This window comes from Puma concolor, chromosome C1 (assembly GCF_028749965.1).
Source record: "Puma concolor isolate L17-30 chromosome C1, mPumCon1.1.hap2, whole genome shotgun sequence".
NCBI lineage: Eukaryota > Metazoa > Chordata > Mammalia > Carnivora > Felidae > Puma > Puma concolor.
The window spans coordinates 156,375,904-156,393,531 of NC_141674.1; the positions used below are offsets into that span (position 1 = coordinate 156,375,904).

The 17,628-nt window shown below is 34.8% G+C and overlaps 1 protein-coding gene and 1 long non-coding RNA gene across 6 annotated transcripts in view; one reads left to right on the plus strand and one right to left on the minus strand.

Moving 5' to 3' along the window:
- The window catches only part of LOC147578512 (uncharacterized), a 126,127-nt gene that overhangs the window by 90,582 nt on the left and 17,917 nt on the right, over positions 1-17,628 (plus strand). The window lies entirely within an intron of this gene.
- Positions 1-17,628, minus strand: part of SCN9A (sodium voltage-gated channel alpha subunit 9) — a 168,188-nt gene that overhangs the window by 44,861 nt on the left and 105,699 nt on the right. For all 3 annotated transcript variants that reach the window (XM_086718809.1, XM_086718808.1, XM_025924769.2), the window contains one exon: positions 15,138-15,614. In XM_086718809.1, the coding sequence (XP_086574935.1) occupies positions 15,138-15,614 (477 nt within the window). The remainder of the gene's footprint in view (positions 1-15,137; positions 15,615-17,628) is intronic.

The window sequence follows — 17,628 nt, forward strand, 5'->3', positions numbered from 1 at the left end:
TATTAAAGAGGACTCTTTAAGGGAGAAAGAAAGAGCAATGTGACAAAGACTAGAAAGGAACAGAGAATGGGGTGCCTGGGAGGCTCAGATGGTTAAGCGTCCAACTTTGGCTCAGGTCATGATCTCATGGTTCATGAGTTCAAGGCCCACATTGGGCCCTGTGCTGACAGCTCAGAGCCTGGAGCCTGCTCCAGATTCTCTGTCTCACTCTCTCTCCACCCCTCCCCTTCTTGCTCTCTGTCTCTATCTCTTGAAAATAAATAAACATTAAAAAAATTTACAAAAAAGAAAGGAACAGAGAAGATCTCTAGATTGTTTCTAAGATTGGACTAAATGGTCCAGTAAAAAGACACAGAGTAACAGAATGGATTAAAAAAAAAAAAAAAACAGAAAAAAAACAAAAAACAAGACCCATCTATCTGCTGCCTACAAAAGACTCATTTTAGACCTAAAGACAATTGCAGATTGAAAGTGAGGGGATGGAGAACCATCTATTAGGCTAATGGATGTAAAAAAAAAAAAAAGCTGGAATAGCCAGACTTATGTCCGACAAACTAGATTCAAACTAGATTTTAAACCAAAGACTGTAACAAGAGATGAAGAAGTGTACTATATAATAATAACGGGGGTCTATCCAACAAAAAGATCTAACAACTGTAAATATTTATGTCCACAACCTGAAAGCACCCAAATATATAAAACAACTAATAACAAACAAAGAAACCCATTGATTATAATACAATAATAGTAGTGGACTTGAACACCCCACTTACAACAATGGAAAAATCATCTAAGCAGAAAAACAGCAAGGAAACAATCGCTTTGAATGATCACTGAACCAGATGGACTTAACAGATATATTCAGAACATTTCATCCCAAAGCAGCAGAATACACATTGTTTTCAAGTGCACATGGGACATTCTCCAGAATAGAACCACATAGTGGGTCACAAATCAGACCTCAACAAATACAAAAAAATTAAGATCATACCATGCATATTTTCTGACCAGAACACTATGAAACTTAAAGTCAACTACAAGAAAAAATGTGGAAAGACCACAAATACATGGAAGTTAAAGAACATCCTACTAAAGAATGAGTTAACCAAGAAATTAAAGAAGAAATAAAAGAATACATGGAAGTAAATGAAAATAAAAACATGATGGTCCAAAATCTTTGGGATACAGCAAAAAAAAAAAAAAAGTCATAAGAGGGAGGTATACAGCAATATAGCCTTACCTCAAGAAGAAAAATGTCAAATACACAACCTAACCTTACACCTAAAGGAGCTAGAAAAGAAACAGCAAAGAAGCCTAAAGCCAACTGAAGAAGAGAAATAATAAAGATTAGAGCAGAAATAAATGATATAGGAAAAAAACCCAGTAGATCAGATCAATGAAACTAGGATTAGTTCTCTGAAAGAATAAATTGATGGACCCCTAGCCAGACTTATCAAAAAGAAAAGAGAAATGACCCAAATAAATAAAATCACAAATGAAACAGATCGCAACCAACACCACAGAAATACAAACAATTATAAGAGAATATTATGAAAAATTATATGCCAACAAACTGGACAACCTAGGAGAAATGGACAAATTCCTAAAAACATACAAACTACCAGAACTGAAACAAGAAGAAATAGAAAATTTGAACAGACCCATAACCAGCAAAGAAATTGAATCAGTAATCAAAAATCTCCCAAAAAACAAAAGTCCAGGGCCAGATGAAATCCCAGGGGAATTCTACCAAACATTTAATGAAGAATTAATATCTATTATTTTTTTTAAGTTTATTTATTTATTTTGAAAGAGAGAGAGAAAGAACATGAGAGGGGCAGAGACAGATGGAGAGAGAGAGAATCCAATGTGGGGTTCGATCTCACAAACCATGAAATCATGACTGAGCTGAAACCAAGAGTTGGTTGCTTAACTGACTGAGCCACCCATTCTTCTCAAACTGTTCCAAAAAATAGAAATGGAAGGAAAATTTCCAAACTCTTTCTATGAGGTCAGCATTACCTCGATGCTAAAGCTAGAAAAAGACCCACTAAAAAGGAGAATAGTAGGTCAATATCCCCGATGAACATTGATATAACTCTCAACAAGACACTAGCAAATTGAATTCAACAAGTAAATTAAAAGAATTATTTGCCCACAATCAAGTGGGATTTATTGCTGGGCTGCAGGGCTGGTTCAATATTTGCCAATCAATCAACGTGATATAACACATTAATAAAAGAAAGGATAAGAACCATATGATACTTTCAAAAGATGTAGAAAAAGCACTTGACAAAATACAGCATCCTTTCTTGATAAAAAACCCTCAACAAAGTGGGGATAAAGGGAACATGCCTCAACATCATAAAGGTCATATACAAAAGACCCACAGTGGGGTCCTCAATGGAGAAAAACTGAGAGCCTTTCCTCTATGGTCAGGAACAAGACAGGGGTTTCCACTCTCACCATTATTATTTGACATAGTACTGGAAGTCCTAGCCTCAGCAATCAGACAACAAAAAGAAATAAAAGGCATCCAAACGAGTAAGGAAGAAGTCAAACTTTCACTATTCGCAGATGATATGACATGATGTAAAATACCTGAAACGCTCAACCAAAAAATTGCTAGAACTGATACCTGTATTCAGTAAAGTCACAGGATACAAAATCAACATACAGAAATCTGTTGCATTTCTATACACCAATAATAAAGCAGTAGAAAAAGAAATCAATCCCATTTTCAATTGCATCAAACCCCATAAGATACCTAGGAATAAACCTAACCAAAGAAGTAAAAGAATTATACTCTGAAAACTATAGAACACTGATGAAAGAAATTGAAGATGACACAAAGAATTGGAAAAACATTCCATGTTCATGGATTAGAAGAAGAAATATTGTTAAAACGTCTATACTACCCAAAGAAATCTACACATTTAATGCAACCCTTATCAAAATACCACCAGCAATTTTTCACAGAGCTAGAATAAACAATCCTAAAATTTGTATGGAATCACAAAAGACCCCAAATAGCCAAAGCAATCTTGAAAAAGAAAAGCAAAGCTGGAGGCATCACAATTCCAGATTTTAAGCTACAAAGTTGTAATCATCAAGACCGTATGGTACTGGCACAAACAGAGACACACACATCAATAGTACAGAATAGAAAGCCCAGAAATGGACCCACAACTATATGGGCAACTAATTTTTGGTGAAGCAGAAAAGAATATCCTAGGAAAAAGACAGTCTCTTCAACAAATGGTGTTGAGAAAATTGGAGAGCAACATTCTGTCCACTGGATCACTTTGTTACACTCTACACAAAAATAAATTCAAAATGGATGAAAGACTTAAATGTGAGACAAGAAACCATCAAAATCCTAGAGGAAAACACAGGCAGCAACCTCTCTGACGTCGGCCATAGCAACTTCTTGTCAGACACATTTCCAGAGGCCAGGGAAACAAAAGCAAAAATGAATTCTTGAGACTTCATCAAGATAAAAATCTTCTGTACACGAAGGAAACAATCAACAAAACTAAAAGGCAGACTATGGAATGGGAGAAGATATTTGCAAATTACATGTCTGATAAAAAGTTTGTATCCAAAATCTATAAAGAGTTTATCAAACTCAGCACCCCCCTCCAAAATAATCCAGTGACAAGCGGAAGACATGAATAGACATTTTTCCAAAGAAGACATCTAAATGACTATCAGACACATGAAAAGATGCTCAACATCACTCAACATCAGGGAGATACAAATCAAAACCATGATAAATTACTGCATCACACCTGTCAGAATGGTTAAAACTAACAACTCAGAAAACAACAGATGTAGGTGAGGATTGGGGAAAGGGGAACCCTCTTACACTGTTGGTGGGAATGTAAACTGGTGCAGACACTCTAGAAAACAGTATGGAGATTCCTAAAAAAGTTAAAAATAGAACTACCTTATGACCCAGCAATTGCACTATTAGGTATTTACTCAAAGGATAAAAAAATACTGATTCAAAGGGGCACATGCACCCCAATATTTATAGCAGCATTATCAACAAAGCCAAATAATGGAAAGAGACCAAATGTTCATCGACTGATGAATGGATAAAGAGGATGTGGTACGTATATACAATGGAATACTACTCAGCCATAAAAAGTATGAAATCTTGCCATTTGCAATGACATGGATGGAGCTAGAATGTATTATGCTAAGTGTAATAAATCAGTTCAAGAAGGACAAATACTATATGATTTCACTCATATGTGGAATTTAAGAAACAAAACAGATGAACATAGGGTAAGAAAAAAAGAGAAGGAGGCAAATATAAGAAACTTAACTATAGAGAACAAACTGAGAGTTGCTGGGTGGGGAAGTGAGTGGGGGGATGGGTTAAATGGGTGATGGGCATTAAGGATGGCACTTGTTGTGATGAGCACTGGGTGTTATATATCAGTGATGAATCACTAAATTCTACTCCTGAAACCAGCATTATGCTATATGTTAACTAAGTACAATTTGAATAAAAACTTGAAACATTTTAAAAAATGATCAAATTAAGTACTTTTTTATTCGTCATGGTTCTTTCGATTGCCTAGAAGGTGTTTTTTCTACAATACTTAATGTGAATAGAGACTGTTAAATATAGGTGTTATATGAGAAACTGCCCTAAGCTGGTAACTTACAATGTTATTACTGACATATCCTGAAATAGGCATTCACATCATAAGGCTATTTTATGCTAGTTGGCCTTTTCTTATTTTGACAGGTATGAAGTAGGATTATCTAATAATTTGATGATCTGCCACTCAAAAAAAGCCAAAAAAGAAAAAAAAATTCAAACCTATTCTACCTATTGTAGAAAATACAGAACCCAACAAAAACCTTATGCAAAGAGGATGGTTGGTGTTGAAAACATTCCAAAGATTATACATTTAAAATACATACTGTAAGTCTGATTGCTATATACAACAAAAGATATTCTTTGAGGAGCAGAGCTTAGAATAGTTATTCCACCGGAGAAGTGAAACAAAGAAACATGGAAGAGAGCAAGAAGTTGAGAGAAGCAAACCAAAGAGAAGAGATGGGCGTATATGGGCAGAAAAATTAAGGGAGACATTCATGATAAACTAAGCTCTACTGTATGTCATTAAGCTTAAGAAATATTTTTTTATTATATTCAAATAACATCACCCATATTTTAATTTTAGAGTCTAATTTTACAATTGATATTCATAATGAGGGCCCTGAATCATTAAAGGAGTAAAATGGTCAAGTTCAGAAAAAAAGATCGAAGGAACTTTAAAGAAGAAATCTACAGATTCTACTATGCTTTGTGGGAGTAGGGGTCCAGTGTTTTCCAAGCTCCCATTCTATCATGGGATAACTTCAATTTAAAATATTCTTTTCTGGTCTAGAACCAAAATATGCTTTCCTCTTCCTTGCAGTTGTTAGGGCCCTTTATGCCCTCTGGAGAAATGCAAATATTATCTTCCTACAGCCTTTTCAAAATGAGACTACCATTTGTGTTTTTCATCTTAAGAGTACTGATATTTAGTTTCTTTACATGACTTAGCATTCTAGGCGCCTCAAGTCCCTCCAGTCCTTTTCTCATCTCTCTAAAATCCCGATCCCTCTCAAGATTCTTTTTAAATGATAATGCCAGTTAAAAAGTACTGAAGATATCCTTCATCAATGGAAATGACAATAGTATTTTCCTTTCTGTTATCTAGATTTACTACCATTTAAGTAGCAATTTTTAGTTTAATTACTAGTTACAGTAAACTCTTGACTCAAGGCAACTAAAACCCCAGCACTTTTTCAGAGAAAGGGTAAGAAATAGAAGTTTTCCTTTTCTAGTGTTCTTGATGACTACTAGAGAAAGTCTGTAGGCTTTTAGAGAACAGCTGCTTGTTCAGCAGGAAATCCACTTAACAGTTCCATCACAGGGTCAACGTGGTGTATAGTATTAGATGATGGAGAAATAATGAGGTCAAATCTCAGGCACATCCATGGAAATTCAAAATTAAGCAAATGATTTCACTGAGAATTCTTACTTTTTCCATAATCTTCTATCTAGAGCACTTCCTATTTAAAAACATGACAACTTATATGCCTAAAAGATAAGATCTTGCATATGAAAACAAACAAACAAACAAATTTTGGCCACATAAAAGATTGGACTGATTAGAAGGTGTCTCAGCCAGATCGTACAGGGTCATCTTGGATCTTTAAAAGGCAAGTGACATTCACCAATATGGACTTGCCATGCAATCAACCAGTGGTATTCTGTGCACTAACACAGAACTCCTATCTGCAGAGAATAGATATTTAAGTAGCTGGAATACAGTGGGTCAAGTGAGAAGGAAAACTTAAAAACTTGAGAAACAAGTATTTAAATATTTCTGCTACTGAGGCCTACTAGAAGTGGATAAATAAGGATTGGAACACAGGCAAACATTCTGGCAAAATGTGAGGTAAAAACGTAAACTCTAAGACTCAAGCTCATTATTCACTTACAATTAAAAAAAGAATAACAAACAAACAAAAAAACTACCAGTACATTTATGCTAGCCGCTTAAAACTACTCATAATGAGGAAGGAGAAGGAAAGACAAATTCCAGTGGATGGAACAGTTTTTTGAATACATGGATCTCTAATATTGAAAATACAATGTAAAATAAAAATTGGGGGGCGCCTGGGTGGCGCAGTCGGTTAAGCGTCCGACTTCAGCCAGGTCACGATCTCGCGGTCGGTGAGTTCGAGCCCCGCGTCAGGCTCTGGGCTGATGGCTCAGAGCCTGTAGCCTGTTTCCGATTCTGTGTCTCCCTCTCTCTCTGTCCCTCCCCCGTTCATGCTCTGTCTCTCTCTGTCCCAAAAATAAATAAACGTTAAAAAAAAAATTTAAAATAAAAATTGGTACAGAAAAAGCATATTTTTCCTAATGTTTATGTAGGCAGCTTCTGCCAAAGAAAAGTATTATATTTTGAGTCATTCTTCACAAATGAAATATCCAGAGTTTTTTTGGCTTCAGGACAATGACCATTCATCAATATGAACCTCATGTTTTCTAACAGTTTGGTAAAAAAAAAAGTAATAATAATTGAAGAATTAAACACACACACACACGCACACACACACACACACACATTTCTGGAAACCATTTTCCGAAAAAGTATGTGTTTTACCTATACATACTATTGTATACGTATGCATCTTTATTTATGTTCTAGGCAGGGGGGAGATTTTCTACATTCTGAAATAAAATTGTTTTACAAGAGAATATTGCCTCTGCATCACCACCCATCTGAAATAGAAAAAAAAAATACGTCTTTTACTTAGGAGTACCTTTAAAGCTAACTTCAAGTAAAATGGAACAATATTTGTTTGCTCTTTTAATTAGAAACTGCTAACATCATTATCCCTAGAGTGTATCATTTTCATGATGAAGTTTTGCTTTCAACATTGCACAATGGAAAACAATAATAAAAACATCCCATCAATGACAGAGCAATTCAAAATATATACTAGATTATAAAAGAAAAAAGGCAAGATTCTTATTAATATGGATTTTTTTTCAGAAAACTATTTTCTAGAGTTCATTCAACAAGCTATACTAAAATAAGATAAAATAGATCTGAGTGGCATTTTTTCTTTTATATTTGTTAGAAATATTATATAATGAAGTCCATATTAATCTGCTTCCAATATTATGAAAAGTGTTATATGTCTTATTGAAAGATTTAGTGTTCACTTACTATGTTCCATTTAAACCTCTTACCTTCCTGAGGCTATGCTGCCTGTTTCCTTATGAGATATATACATTATAAGAAACATTCTCATCAGCGTATAATATTGCTTTTGGAATCAAATTAAGCATTTCAAGCACCTATAATTCATTCATTCATAGGCTTGGCCTATTAAATTTTAATTGATGCATTTTATATACAAGCAAATAAAAATTAAATTAGTTACTGAATTGATCAAAGAAATAAAGCCCTAGTTATCACTGTGCTTAAAGTCATTTCAAAATATATTCAAAATTATCCTAGAAGCTGGGTACTGTGGCTCTGTCCTCAGCTTTCTAGGTGTGTACTTAGAAAACAGCTTATTTGTATGCATTACAATTTCTGTAAATACAGGGCTAGTACTAGACTGTTTCTTTTCTGTTCTGAGATTTTATTTTTATGCTTGAAGTATTTTCCCACAAAAATGGCTTATTAACAGAGTTTTGATTTACTAAATTTAAATGTGACTATTTTTTCCAGTGTAATTTTAAGGTGCACAATGTAATGATTTGATACATGTATATGTTGTGTATAAATATATCTCTATATATTTACCACATCCTTTATGCACATAATTACCATTTTGTTGCTGCCGTTGTTATGATGAGAACATACTCTCAAAGTTCTACTCTCATTGCAATAAAATGTGACAATTTAATGTGACATAGATCAGATTAGATTAGGAAGAGAAGTTGCTAGAAGTTTTCAAATTAAATGTTGCTCCAGTGGTTTGTGTTACATTCTATATATTACCTTTATAAGCCATCCAATAAAAATCTATAGATCATTCACTTGAATCACCTAAGGACATGAGAGATATATATATCAAGGAAGTCATCAAGAGAATCACAAAAAATGATGGAATTGCCCCCGTGACATGCTATGATGTCAATTCATCTACAGAACAATTGTGTATGTTTCTACTTTCTTGCAATGGGTTAGGCAGAAACATTTAGTACTGAACAGCATGCATGACACTGAAAAAAATATCATATATGTATGATTTTTTTTAGATAACCTGTGTAAAAGTGGTCACATATGTCTTTGCCTGGTTAAAAGCACAGAGCTGCATTCTTGATTGATCCAGTTTGTTTTTACCCCTGTGAGAAGTAAGAAGGTTAAGTACTGAAGTTTAGAAATGCAGAAGGATGAAATAGTTTAGTCAACTGATTTAAAATGCTTAAAGTCACATACCTGTAAGTAAAAATTAGTTGTATGTTAGAAAATACATGCTATAAGCTCAATGCAAAGCAGTATATTTGAAATACAGCAATAAGACTGAATATTATTCAACACAGACTTAAAAACAATCAACTGGATAGTTATAAAGTTCTGTTATTTAGGAGATGAATTTAAATACTGTAATATGCTAAGGCAATCTTTTGGTCAGTTTGCTCTGTATAACAAGCATTTAAAAGTAAGTGATTCTCAATATTGGAGTGGGTGAGAGTAGGAGTGAGGAGTTTTTAAAAAGCATATTCTAAAATTAGCATTTCTTGATTTACTTGTAATTATCATATTAATTCAATTTTGACATTTCAAACAGCATTGAAGGAAAAAAATGTTTCCAAATTTATCAAAGTATAAAGAATAAAAAACACTGATTTAAATGTCAGACCAAAGTGTCATTGTTTTTAGACACAAACATATCCAATAAAGATGAAAGATTTTTCAAATAGTTTGAAACAAATCTGCAAAAAAGAAACGGGTAAGTAAAATTCTACGAGTCTTTTGTTTTGTGTTTTTAAGAATCTATGCAAAGGGGTGCGTGGGTGGCTCACTTAGCAAACCTACTGACTCTTGGTTTTGGCTCAGGTCATGATCTCGTGGTTTGTGGAATCAAACCCCACCTAGGGCTCTATGCTGCAGGGAGCCTGCTTGGGATTCTCCCTCTCTCTCTCTCTCTCTGCCCCTCCCCCATTTGCACTCTCTCTCAAAATAAATAAAGTTTAAAAAAAGAATCTACGCATAAAAATAGGATCAAATACCAGCTTAATTGCATAATTAAGGTATAATAGTATAATTATAATTATACATTTGTATAATTGTGACTAATCCCTGAATCTTGTCAAGTCAAATGCAGTTCTGGGAGAGGTTATTTTATTTTCTGAAATGCAATAACAAGAAAATTTCTAAACTGCCTTTTTGGTGAAGGTAATACTGTTTGAAGAAAAAACTGTAAAAATCTAAAGAGAGAACAAATAACAACATAATTAAAACCAACATGTGGTAAAAGGACATAAAATATTTAACCTTGATGAATACAAATATTTAAACAGTTTTTTTTACTAAATCGATAAAAGGAATGCAAGCACATTTAAGTTTCTCCAAAGATAATGGCATTGAAAACTGAAGAGTGAATAGGTGAAGTGGTAGATGGATTAATGAGTGAGTGAATCATATAAACAATATGAATGTCTGTTCCTCTGCCTGGGATTTCCTTCTCCATTGGAGCCACACAATGAAATGATCTCCATCCTTTAGGGTCTGGCTCAAGTGCCACCTTCTCCCGCATGCTGTCAACCTGATATAATTTCTTACTCAGTGCATCCTCAATGGACTGGTTTATTTTTCTGTTCCATTCTATGTTATGTTATTGAGGTAGACTATAACTGAATAAATCAGCATTAAGGAGGATGAGAAGCTAAATTTGGATCACTAATGCACAATATCACTATACCAGAAAAGTTGATCCTTAACTGCAACATTACAGGGCATAACAGAAAACAATTATATTCCTACTCACATCTTGCCTTTCTATCGTATGCAATATGGCATTTAAGCTCAGGGTTCAAATTTTAAAAAGACTCCCAGAATCATCGGTGACTAATAAATATCATTTCCTAATCTTTTAGCATTTTAGTTATCTGTGAATATAGATGAATGATATCCATTCTCCTGGTTGTCATAAGGAGGAAAGTTATAGAATGTATATGAAAGTGGCAAATATGTAAAATTTTTCCTTGGTCTCTTTGGTGCTTTCTTCTTTTGGGTTCACTACTCAAGTGTTGAGTTGATCACTTGTCCTCTTATTTTCTGTGGTCCCTGGAGTGTAGTGGATGCTGTGTGAAATTTGAATATTTCATTGACCTCCAAGGACCTCAGCTAGTTCCTTCAAGACTTTGATATAATGTTTCAAAACTCTAAAGAACTATTAAGTAAAGCTAAGTATCTGCCTTTGGCTTAAGGAGGCATGAATAGGGCATCTTTCTCTGAGGAGATGTTTACACAGAATGTTTCCTCTCTGCTGAGTACACAATATGAGCACATTCACTTAAGCAGCCTAAATAAGTAGATACATTTGTCAAAAGAGCAGTAAAGAAGTATTTGGGGATTAGATTCACAATAAATAAAGGGGCATCTCTGAAAGCTGTAAGAGTCTGTACTACTGTAACATCATATGAGGCTGTTATTGTTTTTAAATATTTTGAGAAATAAATTTGGATTAACTTAATATTTTCCTCTGAAATTTGCATACACTTCCAAAGTCCATGTTACAATTCTATAAACTACTTCTTTTTTTTCATCTTTGAAGCAGAGAAGGAAGTAATCTACAGTGATAGAAAACAAAGAGAATGGCTCTAATCATCTAAGAAAGAGCTCTCCATTAAAAAAATAGTTATTCATTTAGTGTTTTAGAGTTTTAAACATTGAGATTTGGCACAATTAAAAGAAAACTACGCTTAAGAATTTAGTTAAGCCAGATGCCAATCACATTAATTGCAGGATGCGTGAAGTAATTTTTTTTTCCCCTTCAGCAACTCTTAGCACAGTGCCTGGAGCATAGTAGATCTCAACAAATATTTACTGAATGATTGGGTGCATTTCATGCTTCGTTTGAGGCGCATAATAAGGAAGCACTTCATTGCTAATGATAAAAATCTGTGCAGTGTGTTATTAATGTTTCCTGTGTGCTTAGAGGACTGCAGTGTGTGTCAGGAGGAGGCTGATTTTGAGAGGGGCCATCAGTTCAATGTCTGCATTCTGAGAAGCAGCGACAAGTCCCATGGGCCCATGGGAGATGACAGTATGTCTTTCTCAATTCTGAGATAAACTCTATCTTCAGAGAAATGCTGCTGTTCTGTTGCCAATTATTTCCTCAGAACTGTTTAAGTTATTTTACTCAACACTTTATTTAAACTCATCTCTTTGGTCATCCTTTAGGAAGGTATTTTATTATAAAATGTTTTTACTTCATTCTGGAGTGTACTATCAGGACAAGGACACTTGCCTATCTGAGAGCTGATATTAGTAGAAGATGGAAAAGTGTCCATCAAGTGCAATGGGAAAATAGAATGCTAGGCCCTAAAAGAGAAGTTTTATGCTTGTTTGTTTGTTTGTTTGTTTTTGTTTTGTTTTGTTTTGTTGACGAAGAGGGGGGAAAAAGGAGAGGTGTCCAAGGTCAAAGGTGTTTCTCTCTGTTCAAAATGCAGATTATTCAACAGGCAAAGGGGGAAATATCCCCGGCCCATGAATAAAGATAAAGATATCTCAGAAATCTGGGTCAAAACAAGCTAGGGATGAATTTAGGTTCATATCCCACACCAACTCAATCCATCATGGTGGCCACTGGGAACACCACTGATAAGGATTCTGAAATGGCTTTCAGACTTAGGCAGAGAGAGTTCAAAAGATATGCCTCCAAACTGGCGTGTGAAACAAGCTCCCTGCATCTTTTACACAATAAAATTGTGAACCATTGATCTACATAATGCTACCTCTCTTGAACTGAACCTGCAGCAAATAGCTACTTACAGTCTATATGTGACCACTCGATTCCATATCATAATAACTGTTAATCAGGCACTTACTTTCCAGCAGACATGCACCTAATTATTTACGTACACCATTTACTCTTCATTACAATTCTCTTTTTCATATAAAGAAACTAATTTTTTTTTGTAAATTAGTGAAGACCAGAGAGTTAGTAAATATCACAGCTAGAATTTAAGGCAAGTAGTCTATCTCCAGAGGTTGTATTCTTAAACATATCTATCGCAAAGTAGTGCTTAAGACTTACTGACCTAAAGGTATTGAATCAAGTTATTACTTTCTGTTGGGTAATCAAGATTTATCTTTGGGGCAAGGTTCATCAAGAACATGGCAATCAGTATTTGAAGAATATCTTAGGCATGAAAAAATTAGAAAGTTGCAAAGGAGAGAATAAGCAGTTCACAAATATGGGAACTGAAGTGGAAGCTAAAGATTAGGGGAATTATAGCAGGGAGGTTAGCATGGAAGAGTAAAGAGGCACTTTCAATAAAGAAAATATGCTTTTTTTTTAGTGGTCCAAGTATAAAAACAAAAACAAAACCAAGTCATAATGATAAACATTTAAATCTCAAGCACCTGGAAAGAAAGACTCCAGACACAGGGTTTCCCAGGTCACAACAACTTGATACTACCTCTAAGTTACCTAACAGATTTCCTATATATCTTGAACTTCTGTTATTTCTCAAGTCCAGTATATTAAAGTGGGTTTGAATGTACTCATGCTGTGAGATATGTCATGGAAAACTGTTTATGAAAAAGGGAAAAGTTTTCAAGTCCACAACTTTAAATCTGTACTTTTAGATGATAATAATGGGGGTGAATTCAACAATAAACACAATGGCTTACATTGTTTTAGGGCTTACCAACTATTTCATATCTATGGTTTTTCAACTCTGATCTTCACTAGCAGAAACACGAGTAATTGAATTAGTTTCCCTTTCCACATGAGACCAAGCTCAGACCATTGTTCCTGAAAAGGGGTATGTGGAATCTGATCTTCCACCTTTAAGTTGAAATAACATCAACTTAAATTTGGAGATTTTGGATACAGTACTTCTTCCATGTAAAGGTTTTAAAAATAAAAAAATAAAAATCCTATCCTTCTTTTGTCATCTTGGAAAGAATTTCTTTGAATACTTAGAAACACATACTCTTAATTTATATACTTATGTATTCACTTAATATTGAGGATTTACTCTGTACCAACTGGTCATATGGTCAGGAGACAGACAGACAGATAAGCATGTGCATGCACACACACGCGCGCGCACACACACACACACACACACACACACACACACACACACACACTGGTATGTATCTTTATTCCAAAATCCACTAGCAATTCATGGAGGGCAGGTCTTTCTTATTATAGGGCTAAGTGGATAGAAAGCATTTGATAAATGCCTTTCGAATACTTTCAAATGTGACCTAAAGAAAGGAATAATATTTTTAGGTAATATCTTGAAACTTTAAAGAGATGCCATAAAAATATTTTGTCGTAAGACTCACTTATGGTTATTATATTCCATATTAATAAAATATAGTTCAATGAATAAAAACAGTAAACACTATCACTTTAAATATATGTGACTAGGTGTGGAGAAGGAGGATATAAAAACATTTTGATAAAAGGTTCCTGTTCTCAATGAGTCTATAGCACCATTTAATGAATACAATAATTTGTCCAAAAAATTAAAATATAAAGCTAAATAATAAATCCAGGAAAAGTCATAAAATTGTGTAGGGTTAAAATGAGTACAGCTCCTATCTCTCTGGAGAGAAATTAGGAAAGACGCAATAGCTACCCTTTTGATCACTCTGAGTACTGTACTAAACATTTTACCTGTTAATTCTTGTAACCCTCACGCAATCCTGTGATGTAAGGACTAATAAATTTACCCATGAGGAATGTCTTAAAGATGCGCATAGGATTTTGACCAAGGAAGGAAATCCCAAGCAAAGTCAAGCACGATGCCAAGTGTTTGTGGTCCAGAAGGAGACCAAGCAAGCAGTAAGTGACACAGCTGGTCAGCTGGTGGGGGCCATGGTGTGAAGACTTTATCTACCGTCTATAATTCAGGAGACTTGGGAGACAAAGGATACTTCAAAGGAGTGACATGATTGGGATTGAACCTGAATAAAATTAATCAAACAAATGAACTCGAGTAGATGGAAAATGGAAGCAGAGACACCAGCTGGGACTCTGCTTGGTACGGTTTAGGCAGGAAGTTATGAGTGAGAAGGCAAAGGTGATGAAGAGGAGTGGTGGCTTCAACAGACACAGTGGAAGGAGACTGTATAGGACTTCACAACTGATAACAAAAGGGATGAAGGAAGGGAAGACTGAAAGGTACCCAGCACTTTCAAATCTAGCCCAGTAGGATTGAATCACTTATGAAGAACCAAGTAAGTACAACCGTTCAGAGGAATCTTTAGGAACCCATTATGTGAACTCACAAACAAAAGAAACTATCCATCAGTTTGCAATATTAGAAAGAACTTATCACAGCAAAAATCTGAAATTTCCGTTCATTGCACGCTACTTATTCATATGAAACAACGCGCATAAAACAATCTTACCCCTTTGCTGTATTCACTATCTGAATCACTGCTGAGTTCCTCAGTATTCATATTTTCCAAATCAGATTCCCCAGGTGCAATCGGCACTGTCACTGTGAGGTTGGGGTTATGAATAAATGATTGACAATCACTTTCTTCCATTAAGTATTTGTCCACACTGCTTCCCAAACCACTGATTTTATCTTTTTCTTTGTGGAAATTGTGATCTTTGCTCATTTCGGCAAGCGTGCGGTTAGAGATATAGTTTTCTTTCTTACTATTCAGATCTTCTGCTCTTCCTGGGTCTTTGGGAATCTTCGGCTTTTTGGAGAATGCTTTTAGAATAAATTCACGTAAGGTTTGTTTCACATAATTTACTCCCTTCCTAATTCTGGCAACTGCAATCTGGAGGTTATTTGCATCGGTGTCTTCTTCAATTGCTGTAAGATTGTCTGAGCTAAATGAGCTCAATAATAAAGCCAGAAATAGGTTGAGGACCTATATCAAGAGAAATAGGGAGACAGGAAATGAAAAAGACAATAAGCACACTTTTCTGAAATACAAGCCAAAATCCAAACCAGCATTAAAGATTTCTGTACTTCTTCACACATAGGTAAGAGCATGTGATGGGGCAGAGGACAGGCGGGATTCCTCATCACTCTCTCTGGAACCTAGCTCCTGTGAACTCTGGAGAGCAGAGGTCAGCCACACCCATGAAGGACTTAGCCTGAGGAGCAAAGAGAATGTTCCCTCCTCATTATCATTATGTCATTCTTACATTCATTTCTGCAGCAGGAGTCCCTTGGGCCAAATTCCCTTTTATGGGCCTAAAAAGCCTTCCTAACATTTACTATAGTTAATATTTATTACCTGTGAGAAAAAACTAGAACAAGAAAATTGTGATTAGTGTTTATTGTGCTGAAGTAACCTAGGCCAAGCTCGATGTTCACTTTTCCCAGAAGTTAAATGTCAGTTTGTTGCAACAAATGGAACAAAGAACACTTGCAAACCTCCTGTAATAAAATATTCTATCCAAGAATTGTGCCAGCTTGCAACTTAATGAGGCTTTTAAAGCATAGAAAAGGGCCTGCCTACTGAACCCAATTCAAATGAGATAATGGCATTATGATTGAGTGGCTTTATGCCAATCATCTAGCCCTGGAAGAGATAATAAAAGAGGTCAGGACAACTCCTAGCCTTGAAGAAAAGTCCTGTTTGTGTGCAAAACCACTTGTTTTTCCTCCCTGAGGTAGGGGTCCAGGTGAACTCAACATTGTGAAAAGAAAAAAAAATTCACATGGTGGGTTGAAAGTATTTACATTATATTTAAGTGTTGTTTTATGTAGGAAACAAAAAGGTAATTGAAACACCCTTTCACTAAATACTAAATAAACACCCTATGAAGTGTCTTCATAGACAAAAACATCTACCTCACTAAATAATCAAATTTAGGTCAATCTGAGGAGAAGGGACTCACACCCTCACACCTGAATTTGGTCTCATCTAAAACAGTTTTTCAGAGATGTAAGTAGAAGAGCACAGGTTAAAAATGTCTATGTTAATATGTTTGATTTAAGAGAAGAGTCCAAGGGGGAGCAAAAAGAGAAAATCACAGAAAACAACTGTGATGAATCACTGAGGAATTCTGAAGCAGTTTACTTTCATTCTGGTCTTTATTGTCAATGAGAAAATGTATTTCATTATGAGATAACATGTTTGTGTGTGTGTATATTTAACAGGAATGTTGATGAGAAGCCAAGGGCTCATTCTACTACTTTAGCCTCCCTAATCAATGCAAGTGTTAACAGATTTTCTCTTTCTTCCTTTCAAATTTGTAATGAACTTTATTTTTTTCCACATTTATTGAGATGTAATTGATGTATAAAATTGTGTAGGTTTAAAGTGTACAATGTGTTGATTCGATATACTTATATATTGCAAAATGATTACCACAATCGTGCTAAGGAACAACCCCATCATGTCAAATAATTACCTTTTGTGTGTGTGTGGTAAGGACATTTAAGATCTATTCTCTTAGCAACTTTCAAGTATATAATATGGTAATGTTACCAATTACCATGATGTAAATTAGATCCCTAGAATTTATTTATCTTATAGCTAGAACTTTGAACTTTGGCCACCATTTCCCATGTCCCCCACTCCCTGGCCTCTGGTAACCACATTCTAGTCTCTGTTTTTATGAGTTTGACTTTTATAAGATTCCACATATTTAAAGAATATGCTTCATCACATCTTCATAAGGATAATAACAATAATTTTTATTCCATCAAAAATCATAACAAGACTCCACTATTTTGTTAAAATCTACCAGGTATCATAAATAACAATACCATTTTATATCACATATCCATTATCATATTAAGCAGAGAAATATTAATAAAATGTATATTTGATTCAACATTATCTGATTAATGTTCTTTGCCAGTTTCCTGATATAGACTTGAGATTACTAAAATCTACTTTTCTGAACTACCTTCTAAAACTTATGGTT